The 19,076-nt window shown below is 44.8% G+C and overlaps 1 protein-coding gene across 2 annotated transcripts in view; it reads left to right on the top strand.

The window, feature by feature from the left end:
* Nucleotides 1-19,076, top strand: part of LOC140389798 (retinal rod rhodopsin-sensitive cGMP 3',5'-cyclic phosphodiesterase subunit delta) — a 90,591-nt gene that overhangs the window by 55,117 nt on the left and 16,398 nt on the right. For both annotated transcript variants that reach the window (XM_072474331.1, XM_072474333.1), the window contains exons 3-4: nt 7,088-7,213; nt 16,486-16,591. In XM_072474331.1, coding sequence (XP_072330432.1) covers nt 7,088-7,213; nt 16,486-16,591 — 232 coding nt within the window. The remainder of the gene's footprint in view (nt 1-7,087; nt 7,214-16,485; nt 16,592-19,076) is intronic.

Genomic DNA, 19,076 nt, shown 5'->3' with positions numbered 1-19,076 from the left:
GGGTGGGGTAGTAGGCTGAGAGAATGCCAGCTGGTCAGGGTGTTAGGTTGCAAGGTGTTAGGATACCAGCTGGATAGGAGGTACGGTGGCCAAGTCGGGTCAGCTCAGTTCGAGGGGTGGAGTCAAAGGGTCAGGAGGGGTATCAGAGGGTCAACTGGGGGTTGGGTGGGGACTGTCAATTTCATCGTTACCTAAGTGTTAGATATGGCTTTTTCTTGTCTTAATATTTCCGAGACAACTATTCTGATGAGTTGGAACCCTTCGACGTCTCAGTTGGAGACCATGTCGGAAGGTTCTGGATCCAGGAGAATTGCCCATTGGAAGTCCAAACTTCCCAGGCAATTCCCACAGAGTTCCTGCATTGGGACTACTGAGGGGTCCCCAGCACATTTTCCAATGTGCGATCATCTCGATACTGAAGATCAGGCCTATATTTTCTTTATCCATGGCAGGTAGTTAAATAAAAGCACCACAGTTTCATAAATAGATGAGTCAAATGAAAAAAGGCAGTTCTGCAGCCATTTTGTATATCTCCAAAGCAGAAAGCTTTCACTTCTAAATTGGGCAGATTGTTAGGCTAGTTTTGCCCTTGTAATGACTCTGAAAGAGTTAAAAGGAAAAAAGCCCTTCAAACTTCAGAGTAACTATTTTAAAGACCCAGCCTTGATTAGGGAACTTAAAGTGAAGGAACCCTTGGGGAGCAGTGACCACAATATGATAGAATGTACCCTGCAGTTCGAGAGAGAGAAGCTGGAATCAGACGTTGCGGTATTATAATTAAATAAAGGTAACGACAAAGACATGAGGGGTGAGTTGGCCAGAGTTGATTGGAAGTGGAGCCTAGCAGGGAAGACAGTGGAACAGCAATGGCAGGAGTTTGGGGGAATTATTTGGGAGATATAACAGAAATTCAAGGAGGAGGAAATATGCTAAGGGAAGGATGCGGCATCCACGGCTGACGAGGGAAGTCAAGGACAGCATAAAAGCAAAAGAAAAATCATACAAGGTAACGAGGATTAGTGGAAAGCCAGAGGATTGGGAACCCTTTAAAAGGGAGCAGAGGGCAACTAAAAAAGCAAAGACCGGTGGGGGTGGAGAAGATGAAACAAGAGTGTAAGCTAGCTAGTTTTTTTTCAATATATAAAAGATAAGAGAGAGGAAAGAATAGACATTGGGCCACTGGAAAATGAGGCTGCAAAAATGGGAAGAGGAAACAAAGAGATGGCAGAGGAACTGAATAGTTACTTTGCATCAGTCTTCACGGTGGAAGGCACCAGTGGGATACCAGAACTCCAGGAGAATCAGGGGGCAGAGATGAATGTACTGGCCATCACTAAGGAGAAGGTTCTGGGGGAACTGAAAGGTCTGAAGGTGGAGAAATCACCTGGACCAAATAGACTACACCCCAGAGTTCTGAAGGAGATAGCTGAGGAGATATTGGTGGTGATCTTTCAGGAATTACTGGAGGCAGGAAGGGTCCCAGAGAACTGTAAAATGGCTCATGTAACATCCCTGTTTAAGAAGGGAGGCAGAAGACCGGAAATTATAGGCTGGTTAGCCTGACTTCGGTCATTGGTAAGATTTTAGAGTCCATTATTAAAAATGGGATTGTGGAGTACTTGGAAGTGAATGATAAAATAGGACTGAGTCAGCACTGCTTCGTCAAGGGGAGGTCATATCTGACAATTTTGTTGGAATTAACAAGGAAGTTAAACAAAGAAGAACCATTGGCCTCTGACAAGGTGCCGTATAGGAGATTGTTAAATTAGTTCAAAGCCCATGCTGATCAGGGTAGAATTCTGGCATGCATAGAGGATTGGCTGACTCGCAGAAAGTGGGATAAAGGGGTCTTTTTCAGGATGGTAGCTGGTGACTAGTGGTGTGCCTCAGGGGTCCGTGTTGGGACCACAACTTTTTATGATATACATATCTGGAAGAAGGAACTGAAGGCACCGTTGCTAAGTTTACAGATGATACCTGAAGGCAGTGGCGGTGGTGTTGAGGGGGGGGAATTATTTTGTTTAAGGCTCGTGCAGATCGGGATAGGAGGGCGGAACATGACCGCCTCGTGAGCGAGGTGGACAGGGAATATTCGAGGGTGCACACTGTGAAGGGATTGGCGAGGAGGAAAAGGTTGCAGGAGCAGTTTGACAGGCTGACAACGAAGAGGGCGGTAGGGGAACTGTGTAGGGCAAGAGGGGTGCAATATGAGTATGGGGAGATGGTGAGCTGCATGCGGAGGCAGGCTGCGTCCAGGGAAATATTGAAGATACGGGCTGGGGATGTGGTGTCGGAGACATGGGACGATAAACAAGGCGTTTAGGGAGTACTATCAGGGACTTTATGAGACCCGGGGGGAGAGGAGGGGGACATGGGGTGGTTTCTGGACGAGCTGGAATTTCCCCAGGTGGCGGAAGCAAAGAGGCAGGCGTTGGAGGAGCCCCTAGGGCTGAGGGAGGTGCTGGATAGTATCAGGTACATGAAGCCGGGGAAGGCCCCTGGGCTGGATGGGTACCCGGCGGAATTTTATAAGGAATTTGCGACAGGCCTGGCACCACATCTGTTGGGGGCGTTTAATGAAGCACTGCAGAAGGATTTGCCAGAGACGATGACACAGGCAGTAATCACACTAATCCAGAAAAAGGGGGAGGACCTAGTGGAATGTGGTTCGTATAGGCCCATATCACTATTAAACACGGATGTGAAAGTATTGTGAAAGTTGTTGGCGGGGAGGATGGAGGATTGTGTCCCGGGGTTGGTTGCAGAAGATCAAACAGGCTTCGTGAAGGGCAGGCAGCTCACGAGTAACATAAGACGGCTATTGAATGTGGTGATGAATCTGTCAGGAGCTTTGGTACCGGAGCTGGTTGTGTCCATTGGCGCGGAGAAGGCATTTGATCGGGTGGAGTGCCGGTACCTTTTCGAGGTTTCGGGAAGGTTTGGACTTGGGCCGAGATTTGTGGCATTGATGCAGTTGCTGTGTGTGGCACCGAGGGCGAGGGTGAGGATGAATGATATGAGCTCACAAAGCTTTGACTTACACAAGGTACGAGGCAGGGGTGCCTGCTGTAGCCTTTGCTGTTTGCGCTGCCCATTGAGCCGTTGGCAATGGCTCTCAGGGGAGTAAGCGGAGTGGTGGGGGATTATGAGGGGGCAGAGGTAGCATCGGGTGTCACTCAATGCAGAGGGACCTCTTGCTGTATTTTTCAGATCCGTTGGAGAGTATGGGAAGGATTATGGGCCTACTGGGGAGGGTTGGAGGGTTCTCTGGGTACAAACTGAATGTAGGGAAAAATGAGGTATTCCCGGTGAATGAGCTGGGACAGTGGACTAATTTAGAGGGGGTGCCATTTAAGATAGCGAGGGATAGGTTTAGGTACTTGGGGATTCAGGTAGCGAGGGAATGGATGGGTTGGTGGAGCAGGCCATGGAGGATCTTAAGAGGTGGATACACTGCATTTAACGTTGGCAGGGAGGGTCCAAGTGGTGAAAATAAATATTCTGTTGAGGTTTGTGTTTATCTTTCAGGCTCTCCCGATCTTTATACCAACGGCCTTTTTTCGGAAAGTGGACACGATCATTTCAGACTTTGTATGGGCGGGAAAGGTGCCGAGGGCGGGGAGGACCCTGCTAGAGAGGCAGAGGCAGCGGGGGGGGGGGGGGGGGGGGGGGGGTTGGCGTTGCCGAACCTGCTTCATTATTATTGGGTGGCGAATGTGGACAAGCTGCAGCGGTGGTGGGAAGGAGAAGGGGTAGAGTGGGTTAGGATGGAGGAGGAATCTTGTAAGGGGTCTAGTTTGAGGGCTATGGTGACAGCAGCGTTGCCAATGGCTCCAAGTAGGTATTCAGGGAGCCCAGTGCTGGAGTCCACGGTGAAGATATGGAATCAGTTGAGGGGCATTTTAGGGTGGAAGGGATGTCGGTGCTAACGCCACTGTGCGAGAATCATGGGTTTGAGCTGGGGGGGATGGGTAGGAGGTGGAGGGAAGTGGGGCTAGTCAAGGTGAGGGATCTGTTTTTGGAGGATGGGTTTGCCTGTCTGGAGGAGCTAAGGGAGAGGGTCGACCTGCCGAGGGGGAGTGAGTTCAGGTATCTGCAGGTTAGGGACTTTGCGCGAAAGGTCTGGAGGGGTTCCCTAGGTTGCCGGGATACACCCTGCTGGACGATTGCTGCTTCCGGATGTGGAAGTGGAGGGAAGAATTGGGGATATATACAAGTGACTGGGGGAGCAGGGAGGCGAGCGGGTGGTGAAGATGAAGGAGTAATGGGAAGCGGAGTTGGGAGGGGAGATCAATTGGGGAGTATGAAGCGAGGCACTGCATTGGGTAAACGGGACCTCCTCTTGTGCAAGGATGAGCCTGATACAGTTTAAGGTGGTGCACAAGGTGCATATGACTCGGGTGCAAATGAGTGGGCCAATATTTGTATATTTTATACCAAAAACCCAAACTTTATTTTTACCTTCAAACAAATATGATTTACTGTCTTTATACGTAGTATTTAACAGCATCTGAGAGGAAGGGCGAGGGGTGTTGTTGGTTTTAGTAGCATTGCTGTGTGGGTTGGTAATAGTTTACTCATGAACCATTTTTACTCAAAAAGAATCCAAAATTCATCTTCTCTTCTGTTCCTTTGTTTTCCCTTAACCACTGCAATTAAATAATAGCTAGCACAGTTATATAATTAAATGTTTCTATTTTTAATTTTATTCAATTCTAACGTGGTGTACCCAAAGTCACCCAGTCGCCCTGCCACAGGGGAACCACAGGGAAAAACAGCTGTCAACCTAAAATAACCTTTTAGAATGTTAGGTGCAAAAAATGCGTCGACTGCGATTCCCGGTATGTGATACATTCTAGTAGTCAGTGTATGGAGTAAGAGTTTTCAATTATGACCCAGGAAGAACCAGTGGTGATTTAAATATAGGGCAAAAAAGGTACAAAGCAGATGGTCGGTGGGAGATGCAAGGGAATGACAGCAAGCCAAAAAACAACTGGCATAACCTCAAAATGGCACTGCCTTATTACCACACATCCTTTCACTGATGCTCTCCTGAGGCAGTGAATTGGAAGGAAGATGGTTCAATCACTGCTGCAGGTTGTGAGTGAGCTATTGATATGCAAATACCTCGATGAGTACTTAGATCTATGCTCTTCCTAGTGCTGAAACTGGACTGAAACAGAGCATAATGGGCCGAATGGCCTTACTTCCACTCCTATGTCTTATGGTCTTATATTTCTCGAGGAATTAAGGGCTATGGAGAGAGAGCGGGTAAATGGAGTTGAAATCAGCCATGATTGAATGGTGGAGTGGACTCGATGGGCCGAATGGCCTTACTTCCACTCCTATGTCTTATGGTCTTATAATAATCTGAATATGCAGTCCTCTCTGCTGCAGATAACTCACACACTGCCGTACACTTTCTATACATATATTTATTTATTTATAGCAAATTATTCAAGAATGAAGTAATGGGAGCAGAGGAGTCTCTGAATGAGCCAGTTACTAAACAGTGCAAGTAAGGAGCAGTGAACGCCAACAACTGGGTGGAAATTTAAAGTTTGTTTCTTTGAGAAGGCAAACAGCAGCAACAGGAGTCTCGCTGTGCATCTCTCAGGAAGAATTAGGGTAGCGGTAAAGGGGGAGGGCAATACTGACTGCAGCAGGAGGTCCAGTGTCAGGAAACAGGACCTGGCATAGAATTGGAAGTGCAACTGGAGGCAGAGAAAAGTCATTGTGAAACACCAGGGTGGGCAGGAGTTTTTTTTTCAAATGGAGAGCAAGATGAAGTTACAATTTCACCTGGGGCAGCGCGGTGGCGCAATGGGTTAGCCCTGCTGCCTCAAGATGCCGGGGTGCCAGGTTCAATCCCGACTCTGGGTCACTGTCCATTTGGAGTTTGCACATTCTCCCCGTGTTTGCATGGGTTTCGCCCCAACAACCCAAAGAAGTGCAGGATAGGTGGATTGGCCACGCTAAATTGCCCCTTAATTGGAAAAGATTAATTGGGTATTCTAAGTTTTTTTTAAAAAGAAGATTTTCACCTGCTTTGATTTATTGCAAACCACATAGACTGTGTACTCAGTGCTTGTGGATCCCAATTGTCCTCTTAATTATCCCAGATCTCTGGTCGTGCTCCAGTGTTCCATAAGGTTTTTCAAAAATGTTTGCAGTTCTCCCCCTTAGAATGCTAAAAGGTTTGACCCATTATCAAAAATACTTCTAAATAATAAAGTATCAAACTTTATATTTGCATAAGAAACTGATAATGGTGACTGGCCTATTTCTTCATTCAGAGTTGCTCAAACGCTAGAATGAAATCCCATTCCAGTGCTGGCAGGCCATTGACCCTCTTTCCAGGTTCTCGGTTCCCTCACCCCCACCATCTTGATAAAACAGTGATTCTGATGATATTTCTTGGGGTAATACCCTTGCTCTTCTAAAACATCTTGACTGATTGCGAGCAGTGCTATGGGTGATCTTTTAGTGATGCCAGTAGTCCCAGGTGATCGGGGGGGGGGGGGGGCACCTGGGTGGTCGAGCTCTGGGCAGGGTAGTACCCCGGCACCCCCGATGCCACATGGCACTGTCAGCCTGGAACCTGGCAGTGCCACTCTGGCCCAGGATGCCCTGCCCTTATGAGGTGGGGCACTGGGGGCTCGGGGACCTAATCGGTAAGTTGTGCTGTTTTCGGGGGGCGGGTCTGGAGATTGAAGCGCCATTTAAATATGGCACCCCGATCTCTTCCTGCACTGGCGAGCAGAGCTCGTTAGTGCAGGAGATGGGATTAAGTGCGGTTCCTCGCCAAAGCCCAGAAATGAAGCAGAATCCCGTTTAATAGCGGTGTCATTCTCGATGCTGCCTGCGCTGGGAAACACTTGGCTAAACATGCCGACACAGAACTCTGTTTCATTTCCGTTAAATCATGCCCTTATGTTTCTTTTCGTTCCCATTGTAATTTGGTTTCTGTGCTAATTTCTTTCCTTCTTTCCTTTCTCCACCAGAAATGAAGGATTTGGATTCCTCATGGTTCTAATGTTGTTAAATAGTTTAGAATGGAAAAATCTCCATTTTGATTTCTTTGCAGCTCGAGTTCCAAAAAAGATCCTGAAATGCAAAGCTGTTTCCAGAGAACTAAACTTTTCCTCATCCGAACAGATGGAAAAATTCAGGCTAGAACAAAAAGTTTTCTTCAAAGGACAATGCTTAGAAGGTGATTATCTTGTATTTCATAGTGTCACAGTTGCATGATATTGCATGAAAAGATTATGCAAACGGTCAGTAATTCATGTAATAATCATAATTTGTCCAGGTGTAGTAGAGCAACATCGGTAAACAAATGTTTGTGTTTAGTAATTTTTCATCCATCTCATAGTTTGTTGTGAAATTTTTTTTAAAATTCTTATTTAAGCATGCATATTATTGGAGGAGCAGAAAGTACACGTCAGTGTAAATGTTCAGATACTTACATTAATAACTTTCGCTCTTCCTTGGGACCCTTGGAGACGCTCATGTTTTGCTAATGGGTACTAATGAACTGAGTAAATTGAACAAAGTCAAATGAGACACTAGAACTGAATATTTTTATGCTATTGTCATGGAATGCATTATGTTTCCTCTAGCGGGCCTATAGGAAATCTAGGCAGGTTAGAAAATGAGAAGCAGTGCACAAATATTTAAGAGTTTAGCTTATTAAACTTAGGGCTGTGAACCACAATTTTTGCTACATCCTCAGCAAACCGATATACTGTCATTATACTGCAACTTATTGTGCATTGAGATGGATAGCAAACTGGTTGATAGACAAGAAACAAAGAGTAGGAATAAATGGGTCTTTGTCCGAATAACTAGCATGGATCGGGGCTAAGACCCCAGCTATTCACAATATATGTTAATGATTTAGACGAGGGAACTAAATGTAATATCCGCAAATTTGCAGATGACGCAAAGCTGGGAGGAAGTGGGTGCTGCAAAAAGGATGCAGGGATAGGTCAGTATGATTTGGACAAGCTGAGTGAGTGGGAAAATGCATGGCAGATATGAATAAATGTGAGGTTTCTCCACTTTGGTAACAAAAACAAGAAGGCAAATCATTATTTGAATGGCCATAAATTGAGAGAGGGGAATGTGCAACAAGTCCTGGGTGTCCTTGTACACCAGTCGCTGAAGGTAAGCATGCAGGTGCAGCAGGCTGGAAACAAAGCAAATGGTACATTGGCCTTCATAGCAAAAGGATTCGAGTAGAGCAACAGGGATGTCTTGCTCCAATTATACAGTGCCTTGGTGAGTCCACACCCAGAATATTGCGTGTAGTTTAGTTCTCCGTATCTGAGGAAGGATGTTCTTGCATTCGAGGGATACAGCGGAGGTTTAACCAAACTGATTCCTGGGATGGTGGGACTGACGTGCAAGGAGAGGTTGAGTCAGTTAGGATTTTCTTTGCTGGTGTTAAAAGAATGAGAGGGGATCTCATAGAAACCTATAAAATTCTAGCAGGTCGAGACAGGGAAGATGCAAGAAGGATGTTCCCGATGGTAAGGATGTCCAAAACCAGGGGTTATAATAAAAGGATACGGGATAAACCTTTTAGAACTGAGATGAGGAGAAATGTCTTCACCAAGAGAGCGGTACGCCTGTGGAATTCACTACCACAGGAAGCAATTGAGACCAAAACATTGGGGGCTGGATTCTCCGCTCCGCCACATTTCTGCCCCGACCCTCCGGCGGGATTCTCCGTTACGCCAGCCGTTCAATGGGGTTTCCTGTTGTGGGGCAGCCCCAGGCTTTCGGGAAACCCCCGGGCGCCAGCAAAACGGAGAATCCCGTCGGCAGAGAATCCCGCCCTGTGTATTTTCAAGAAGGAGTTAGATATAGCTCTTGGGGCTAAACAAATCAAAAGATATGGGGAAAGCAGGAACAGGTTACTGAGTTGGATCATCAGCCATGATCATATTGAGTGGCGGAGCAGGCTCAAGGGCTGAATGGCCTAATTCTACTCCTATTTTCTATGTTTCTATGCAACTTAAGGGGAAATAGCACTGAAAATCTAAAGGTTTTGCTGCTATGCAGGAGCGACATGACTTGATAGCTGTTTATGTTATTCATGTTCAATCTATGTTGAACCAATATTGCATTGTTTTGCTTTTTGTTCTGCGTTTCATGGCTTTGGATAGCCAGTCACATTCGGACATTTAAGAGCCAAAATAAAACAAAGAAACATGATATTCTCTGCTTATTATGTACCTGCCTTGGAATTTTCTCCTTACCTGTTAATTCTTAGCACTTGTCACTGTAGGCTGGGTCACTAACCGCCTAAAATAGGTGAAAATACGCAGTAAGCCATTTCTAAAGAGGAAAGCTATAATGAAGTTTAAAGTATACACCTGGCTTCAAAGCTGTACAGATGCTATGTGACACACTATTCACTTTTTTACTTTAACTAAACAAGATGCTACTTTTGTACTCTTACAAACTTATAAAATTAGGGATGGGAAAAGGTCACTTAACTCATTAAGCCAGCCCGATTCAGAAATTATATAGCTACTGTCATGTAATCCATGGTTTCAAAGCTTGTATTTTTTGAGAGAGACCCAAATTGAAAAGGGAAACCCAGAAAAGAAATTGACCCTTCCAGTTTCTGAGAATTAAACTGAGATCGAAAACCTGAAACTGGTTGAAATCATATAAAAGAACACCTGATGATCCCAGTGGTGCAGTCGAGGCTGAAGAAGACCGATTAGATCCAGGTGCTGAGAATAGGCAAACATACAATTGCTGCAGCTGTTTCTGGTACTTAAAGATAACATTGGTGGATCTATACCATCCAGACCGTCGTAAGCAGGGTTGAGGTGGTTCTGCAGATGGATGCCATTTCTGGTGAAGACCATGCCCTTGGAGCTTGGGTTAGTTGTGTGCTGTTGTCGGCTAGGATCAGGATAAATCCTAGAAGAGTGAGCCAAGACAGGGCTTTGCCTGAAATTGATGACTTGTATGCTGAATTGATTGTTGAGCCAATTTGTAATATCGGTCTTTATCATATATCTACTGTCAAATGTGTAATTTATAATTAACCTCAATTTGCCTGTTAATTCATGTTTAAATTATGTTGATTCTGGGTTTTCGAGTATAGATGGTTACCCAAGATAGATTTGCTTGACTCCTGTATAGTAAAAATTCCTTTGTTTTAAACCATGAAATCTGGTGACTTCATTCTTTCCGTAAATAACTGGGGTTTCTGATTTCTTTGTTTAAAGAAAGGTTTAGGCGAGGGGGGTAGAGGAGCGAGCTGGTGGGCGAGGGAGGTGGAGGAGCGAGAGGGGTTGAGGGAGGCAGAGGAGCGATGGGATGAGGGAGGCGGAGGAGCGATTTCCGGCACCATTTCCGTTGCCATGCTCTGGTCCCTCGCTGGCAGCACTATCAAAGTTTTGTGCCCCGTGCCAGCGGGTCCATGCAAAACCGTCATTTGCATGGATTTCAATATCATTAGCAGGTTGGGCATTTCATGCTCCACCCTTCCGTGATGCTCCACTCCTCTTGGTCGGAAGTCTTGCGTGCGCGGGTTGGTGCAAGTATTTACAAGCGGGACCAGAGCACCATGGCTGTTAAAGGGGAGCAGGCGGCTAAACAAACACTCAAAATTTGTCGAACTTGCTGGGGTGGGGGGGGGGGTGGTTTGGCTGCCCGGACCAGGGGCAGTAGTGGAGAATGATTAAGTGCCAAGTCCTTGGACTCGGTGTGTCCCCCTCGGGATCGGGGTGGCCTGGCTCAGATCGTCATTGCTTTGATGCTACTTACAGGCTCCTTGCTGCTCACACTGCTGACTGCTCACTGTGTCCTATGAATGTTCAGAGATCATCTGATGATAAGGGAGCCCACCCAGGCCACCCCTGTGGAAACCCTCCTACCCCAGTGGTATCATCAAGGGGATGGGGGTGGCCCTGTTCAATCAGTGGCCCAACAACTGTTGCCACTTGAAGTTGTAATCACCAAGAAATCTCCCCCAAACCAAAAAAGGGGTCAAGAAATTCCAAGTGGTGAACAGGGATTCCTTCGAGTCCCTGACTCCTGGGCAGACTTAGGTGGGTGCTATTCGGGTCAAATGAATATTTCAAGTTAGTCACCGGTATAACCCATATCTTCCTAGAAGATTTTGTTTACTTACCACTCAATAGCTCTACTCACGGGTCAGGCTTTTATAAGTAGAGTAAGTAAACTTTTTGATATCCACTCTTTCAGGTTATCAACTTAACTTAACTTTATTTTCAAATTCAAAGATTAAAACTACTTTTAAAAAAGGATATAAAAGATCTTTTCTTTGGAAGCTTTAGGCCAGTTGTAAGACCTTCAGGTCTTCCTTGTCAATCATTATTCTTTTAATTTTGGATCTTCTGATGTATTTTCTGGGCTGCTTGGTTTTTAAAAGTGAGCCTCACAGCCTTTTCTCCTTCCTTCCTCCAGCTCTTTATTTATTTATGACCTTGTTCTTTGTCGCAGCTGGCTCCTTGTCCATTTTGCGGAGCCGTCCTTCCAGTCCCCGCACGCCATTAGCTTTTTTGTTTATTCTGCTCCGGTCGTCAGCTGCCTTCCTTTCCGGCTGTCTTTCTCCAATTCACTTCTAACTGCTTTTTCAACTGCCTTCCAACTGCCATTTCTTTTAAAAATATCGGCCGCATCGAGCGCCAGCGCGTGCCTCCTGCTCGCGCTCCCAACCACCGCTTCTCCCTGAAAAGCAATGGCCCCCACGAGTCCCAGCGCGCGCCTCACGCTTTCCCAACATCGGTTCCCCAAACAAAAATCCCAAGTCCTCCCAGGACAACATTCATGGCCCAAATGCCACATTTTTCCATTTTTTCATTACACACTCCTCCGAAACGCTGCCCCTTTGCAGAGGAAGCAGGGGATTAGCAGAGCTCACCCTGCATCCTGGTCTATGGAACCCTCTCTGGTTCTCTGCCCCTCTCAGGGCAGAGGCCTCACGAGTGACCCCTCAGGACCTTGAGCTGTCTCCTCCTGGTGAGATTGGTAGCACTGACTGCCTCTGCCGCCTCTTCCCAGGCACTGTTTAGGAGGGCAGGCTTGATTCTGTGGCCCACCCTGGGGAAGAGGGTGTCCCTACTCTCCTCACTGGCATCAAGCAGTGGGTCCACTAAAAACTACCAAAATTTGGGGGTTGGGGGCAGGTCTTCTCTGAGCCATCTTCATGGCTGCAATAAGTGTGTGGTGAATGGAGCGCTTAAAAACAGCTCCAGCTGTCAGGCTCTTAAGTGCTAATTCCGGCCCCAGCAGTTACACCGCTTGCTGGGCCGGGAATTGTTTTTAATTCGCACAGGCAGAGTGCTGGCCCATTGGAATGTCCTGAATCACGGAACGATTAGCGCCCTCAACGGAAATGCGAATCACAGGTTATTCATTCCTGGCGGGAACACTTATTCTCCCAAATGGAGATTCCCAGCCATTGTATTGCTAGCAATTCAACTCAGAACCTCACTTGCTTTGTAACACTTTTTATATACATGCGGGGAACTTTCCAAATCAAGAAGCCAAAAACTGTACTTGCTGATAACAAAGGAAACCTGTCACATATTGGTACGGTTCCCTTTGTTAATTGAATCAGTTTACTATATATTAATTTGGTTCAAAGCCCAATTTTTGTACTGATTTTTAGAACCTACAATCTTGAGAATTGTACTATTTAATGCCTTCCTTCAAACTATAAAACGAATGAGTAGCATTGGTTCAAAACCTGAGCCCTTCAGGAGTCTACTTGTTTCCAAACCTACTCTCAGACTTCTGTGAGAATGCTCTTTTTCGTTCTTTTTACCAATTTTATATTCTCTATGGATGCGAGCAAGGGCATGTCTTAGCCTGGGTCTTGGGATAATCTTTCATGCTTTCAGTAAGTCTAAGTTAATTGCAATAATATTCTCAATTCTTCAAGCAACCAACTTTATACACTTGAACAAATAGGCTATCATTGGTATCACTGCCCACCTTCCTTTTCTAAGAATTCCTTCTTCATAAAACCGTGGGTGGCACACTGCTGCTTCTCAGCGCCAGGGGCCTTGGGTGACTGTGTGGAGTTTGTACGTTCTCCCCGTGTCAGCGGGGGTTTTCTCCAAGTGCGCCGGTTTCCTCCCACAGTCCAAAAATGTATAGGTTAGGTTGCTTAGCCATGCTAAATTGTCCCTTAGTGTCCAAAACATTAGGTGAAGTTACAGGGATAAGATGGGGGTAAGGGCCTGGATGGGGTGCTCTTTCAGAGGGTTGGTGCAAACTCAATGGGCTGAATGGCCTCCCTCTGCACTATAGGGATTCTATGATTCTATGAAATCTAAGCCAGGTCGATAATTTCTGGCAAATGAAATTGACATGTTAAATTCGTATGGTTTGCACATCATCAGTCTTCATGAAAGGTCACTGAGCTGAAACATTAACCCTGTTTCTCTCTCTCCACAGATGCTGCCAACCAGCTGAGTATTTCCAGCATTTTCTATTATTTCTGAGTTACAGCATCTGCAGTATTTGCTTTTTGCTTTTGTATCTCTGGGAGGATTCTGCTTGATTAAATTCCTAGACGTTTAGAGGGAGTGATATCCTCTCCAATGAAAGGCTATGAAAATCCTTACTGTATGTCATATAAAAATTCCAACAAAAAAAACATTTGACAGTGTTCTTCCAGAAAGGCTTAAAATTAGAATCTGGGATAAGAAATTAGCTGAATGGTAAACTCAGGGAAGAGATGGGAGGGTAATATGGAGAGTGCTGAGTGAAACATCTAAAGGAATAGTTTTTAGTAATCTACTGTTTGTAATTTATACTAACAACTTATTTCAGAAGCTTAATGGAAATGTTTAAATATACAAACAAATTGGAATGGGGATAGGTCGTGAGAGCAGTCAACTTTTTTTTTAAAAAGGAACAAAGGATCCACAAAATAAATTGGTTTAAATATATAAATTATAAATTGAATGATTTGTGATAAATAAAATTGAACATGCATGCAAGATTAAACATTGGGCGGGCGTCCGGTGACGGCGGGCGGGAGGCAGCCCCACACTGAAGTGCTCCCGCTCGGGAATAGAAATTTCAGAGTTTTAACGCCAGGTCCCGGGGGCAACGGAGGCTGAAAAAGCTGTAAGAAGGCACAGGGAGGAGAAATGTCCAAGTTTGGGACAAAAACGGCCGTGAAAAAGAGGGTTAATGAAAGTCCACCGGTGAGTGGAAAAGTCAGTGCAGGAACTGTAAGGAAAGCGGAGGCTGGAGCACATGGGGAGGCCACATCGCTCACAGCAGAAGAAATGACCAAGGTGATGGCTGTGGAACTTGAAAAACAGTTCACAAAACACATGGAAGCGATGAAGAAGGAGATGGGGGCGGTGCTGGTGGAGGAGTTGATTGGCCCGGTGAGGGCAGATCAAGCGCAGCGGCGGAGGTGCAGGAGCAAGGTGGGACACTGAAGGAAGTGGAAGAGGCATTATCGCAGCACAGTGATCAACTCACCTTGATGGGGAAGGGGTTGCAGAGGGTGATAGAGACCAACAAGGGTCTGCGAGCCAAAATGGAAGACCTGGAAAACCGATCCAGGCGACAGAATCTGAGGATTGCGGGTCTGCCCAAAGGGGTGGAAGGCCCGAGGCCGACAAAGTATTTTGCCACGATGTTGGCGAAGCTGTTGGAGGGGGACGAACCCTCCCGATATGAACTGGATCGGGCTCATCGGTCGTGGAGGCCTATACCAAAGGCGAGTGAGTCGCCAAGAGTAGTAACTGTATTTCCGTAGGTATAGCGTGAAGGAGAAAATCCTGTGCTGGGCAAAGCAAAAGCGAGTGGTACAGTGGGCTGGAGCTGGTATATGCATATACCAGGGCTTTACGGTGAAGCTGGCGAGGCGGGCTGCCTTCAGCCGGGTGAAGAAGGCACTGTACATCAGCAAGGTGCAGTGCGGCATAGTATATCTAGCTAAGTTGAGGGTGACCTACGAATCCAAGAACTTTTATTTTGGGCGGCAGAGGAGTTTGCGAAGGCAGAAGGACTGTGGCAGAATTGAAAAATGGTCGTGTACTGATGTAGCCTCATGTAACTTTATTTCTTTCACTGCGTGTTGGTGTATGTAATAAATGAGTCGACGCTGTATATATTTGGACAAGGGAAGTGATGGGACTTTCATTTGCAATGTTGGGTCTTTGGGGCTTGTGCTGGGGTTGTGTGCTAAAGGGGATTTCTTGGTTTACCTGGGACCGGGCAAAGGGGGAAGGAAACCCGGGCGGGAGCCTCCACGCTGGCCGGTTTAAGCCGGCCAGTGAACGGGAGTGAGGTGGGGGAGGGCTGCGGCCATCGGACCCTTATAGCACAGGTTTCGGTGAGTCTAGCCAGGGTGAAAAGTTGGGGGGAGGAGTTTACAAGAGGAAGTGGAGGGGAGGAATCTAGGAGTGGGGGGGGGGGGGTTCTACAATTCATTGGTGCCATTCAAGGTACTCTTTCGGGGATTGGATGGCACTGAATATTACGGGGGGTAGACTATATATGTCAATGGTGACCATAGGCGATTCCTGATTCCTTTTTCTTTTTCTTCCTTTTTTTTTTCCGCCGTGGAAGGGTTTGTTTTATTTGATGCTTATATTGTCAGGTGGGCCATTGTTTGGGGTGGTGGTAGGATGGGATCAATGTTGTCGATAAGGGGATTGACATTGCATTTGTTACCATTTACTATTTGTTGGTGGGGTGTAAATTCTGAAGAAAATGTGAAAATGGAGAATAAAAATATTTTTAAATAAAAGATTAAACATTGGGCACCATATAACCTTTATGAATAGTGCTGCAATAACAATGAATGAAGTTGAAAGAGATACAGGTGTATTAAACTTGCTATTTAACACTTTTGGTCATTGCATAGCAGCTACAAGTACACCCATGTAGGTAAAATGGTCCTGCACAAGTTGGAGTATATCATTGCTGAAACTGTACAATGTTGGTCAAACTGCATTTTAAATACTCTTGTCAGATTTGCTAATCAAACTCAAGAGAGATATTCTAACCCTCGAAATTGTACAGATTAAAACACAGAAAAAGAGGAGCAAACCATACATGCAGATTAGCTTGCTGAAAGGGAAAAGTACGTAACACAGTTAGATTAGTAAAAGAAACTAGAGATCAGTTTTACTGCCAATATTCACCTGTTGACTCATTTGTGTAGTTAGAGAATAGTTAAGACCACAATTACGAATTTGCACTATACCAATTGAACACTTGATTCTTTGAAGCAGTAGGCGACCTTCCATTTGGTAAGCATAGACACTGGAAAATTATCCATCCAAAATTTCATGGCGAGGCCACAAAAGCATCAGGAACTGTGCTTCAGATCCTGTATTATCATGTAAAAGGCCAGAAGATACCCAGTAAAATTTAACAATTGTAAATATTTAATGAGAGATGGTAATTGTTATATTTAATCTTTATGAAAACTTATTTCCATATATTTTTTTCTAGAATGGTTTTTTGAATTTGGCTTTGTCATCCCTAACTCCACAAACACTTGGCAATCACTAATAGAAGCAGCACCAGAATCACAGATGATGCCAGCTAATGTGTTAACGTAAGTGACCAGTGATGCAATGTATTATAGCGTGTTTTTGCATTTGTGTTATAAAAAGGGGCCGGTTTAGCTCAGTTGGCTGGACATCTGATGCAGGGTGAGGCTAAGAGTGTGGGTTCAGTTTCCGTTACCGGCTGAGGTTATTCATGAAGTTCCGTCTTCTCAACCTTGCTCCTCGCCTGAGGCGTGGTGATCTTCAGGTTAAATCACCACCAGTCAGCTCTCCCCTCAAAGGGGAAAGCAGCCTATAGTCATCTGGGACTGTGGCGACTTTACTTACTTTCTATTTTTATTATAAAAAGGTTACGTTGATAATAAAAAATTAAGTAGACTACCTCTGATGGAACATGTACTGCGACCTGCAGTTGGCTGACTTTCTTCGCATTTTCTTTTCCTTTTTAATTATATTTTTCTAAGTTCCTGATTTCTTTACCAAATTCTTGCTACTCTATCCTTCTGCTTACTACATCTAAGTAATCCCTAAATGAACAAAGGGAGATGATTTTGGGCTGTTGCCTTTCTAAAAGCATGTAGTACAAATCTATTGCATGATTTAAATGTTCTTGGGCTGTTTTTGAACCTATGACAATCTTGCACAGTACTTTGGCTGCTGTTTTTGAATGATATTGCATAAAAGGAGACTCTTTGCCCCTTGTGCCTGTGTAGGCTCTTTGAAAGGGCCATTCAAATGGTCCCACTCCCTGCAAAACATTCCACTTCCAATTATTTACCTAATTCTCTTCCTTTTTTAAATCTGATTCAATTCCACCTGTGTCAGATTATCTTTCTAGTTCATTAAAATAGCCCATCTCTCAATTGAGTCAGTTCACATGGCTTAATCTTTTCTTTTTCCTGAAGTCCTTGAAACAACAATAACTACTTGTATTTATATAGCACGTTTAATGTAATTAAATGGCCCAAGGCACTTCACAGGAACGTTATAACCCAAAATTTGATATTGAGTCACCTAAATAATATATATAATATAATCTTTATTAGGGTCACAAGTAGGCTTACATTAACAGTGCAATGAAGTGACTATGAAAATCCCCTAGTCGCCATACTCCAACACCTGTTTGGGTACACTGAAGGAGAATTCAGAATATCCAATTCCGCTAACAAGCACGTCCTTAGGGACTTGTGGGAGGAAACCGGAGCACCCGGAGGAAACCCATGCAGACACGGGAATAACGTGCAGGCAATATTATGACAAATGGCCAAAATCCTGATAACTGAGCTGGGTTTTAAGAAGCATCTTAAAGGAGAAAAGAGGGGCAGAGAGGGTGAGGGAGAGAATTCCAAAGCTTGAGGGCTAGACAATTGAAGGCACCATTACTCATTGTGAAGTAATTAAAATTGGGGATGCTTAAGTTGGCAGAATTAGTTGAATAGATACCCAAGGGTTGTGGGGTTTGAGGAAATTACAGAGATGGGGGAGGAGTCAGACCATGGTGAGATTTGAAAATGAGGATGAGAATTTTTTAATTGAGCCTTTACTCGACTGGGAGCTGATATAGGTCAGTGAGGTGGAAGGATGAACGTGGGCTGCAGAGGTTTAGATGACCTAAAATTTATGGATGGTACAATGTGGGAGGCCAGCCAGGAGTGTATTGGAATAATCAAGTCTGGAGGTAACAAAACCATGGATGAGTTTTGCCAGAGGATGAGACGAGTCATGTGATTTTACAAAGGTATAATCAGGTGGTCTGAGCGATGGCACGGATATACGGTCAGAAATTCATTTTAGGGTCAAATATTATAGCGAGGTTGCGAACATAATATTGTAATCAATTGTAGTTTTATACACTCCTGTGTGTGCATGGAGTATTAATGACTAGTGAAAATGAACACATTGTGGGTTTTTTTTACTTGATTCATCTTTGTCCCATCTATGTTTCTGATTTGAAGGTGGTACATATTTGACACTGTAAGCCATTTTGTTTAGAAGAAAGTGTTGAGGAGTAATCCAAAAGCATGTATTTTGCAGTGAAAATTTAAGCTGAAACGCGAGGGTTGTCATCTTATTCTGTGCTCTTTGTATTAATCTGCAAGGCAACATTAGAGAATCGGTCACGCTTCTTAATATAGAGGAATTCACCTTCCCTACCTACTTTATCTAAATAAAATAATAAAACCAATGACATGGCAAATTGCCCTCCAATATACAAGAGGAAAGCTTGTACCTGAACAAGTAAATGGGAAAGAGTGTTTCTTATATAGTATCCTCGTGTTACATCTTTGCCTCAAGGGTGTATTTTCTCGTACTTGTTCAGAAGAAGTCTCACTTTTTCTCTTACTTTCGGGTTACTGCCCAATAATTGGACATATGAAATAAAAACAGAAAATGCTGGATACACTCAGCGGGTTTGACAGCATTTGTGAAGAGAGAAACTGAGAAACACCACCTCATTTTTGAATTGGGGAGAGTGGCATTTAATCAGGCATGAGGGTGATAGGAGGGGATCCCACCACCTTCCTGCCTCCA

This window comes from Scyliorhinus torazame, chromosome 14 (genome assembly GCF_047496885.1).
Source record: "Scyliorhinus torazame isolate Kashiwa2021f chromosome 14, sScyTor2.1, whole genome shotgun sequence".
In the NCBI taxonomy this organism is placed as follows: Eukaryota; Metazoa; Chordata; class Chondrichthyes; order Carcharhiniformes; family Scyliorhinidae; genus Scyliorhinus; species Scyliorhinus torazame.
The sequence above is the reverse complement of the archived record's forward strand: the minus strand, read 5'-3'. Positions and strand labels throughout refer to the sequence as shown.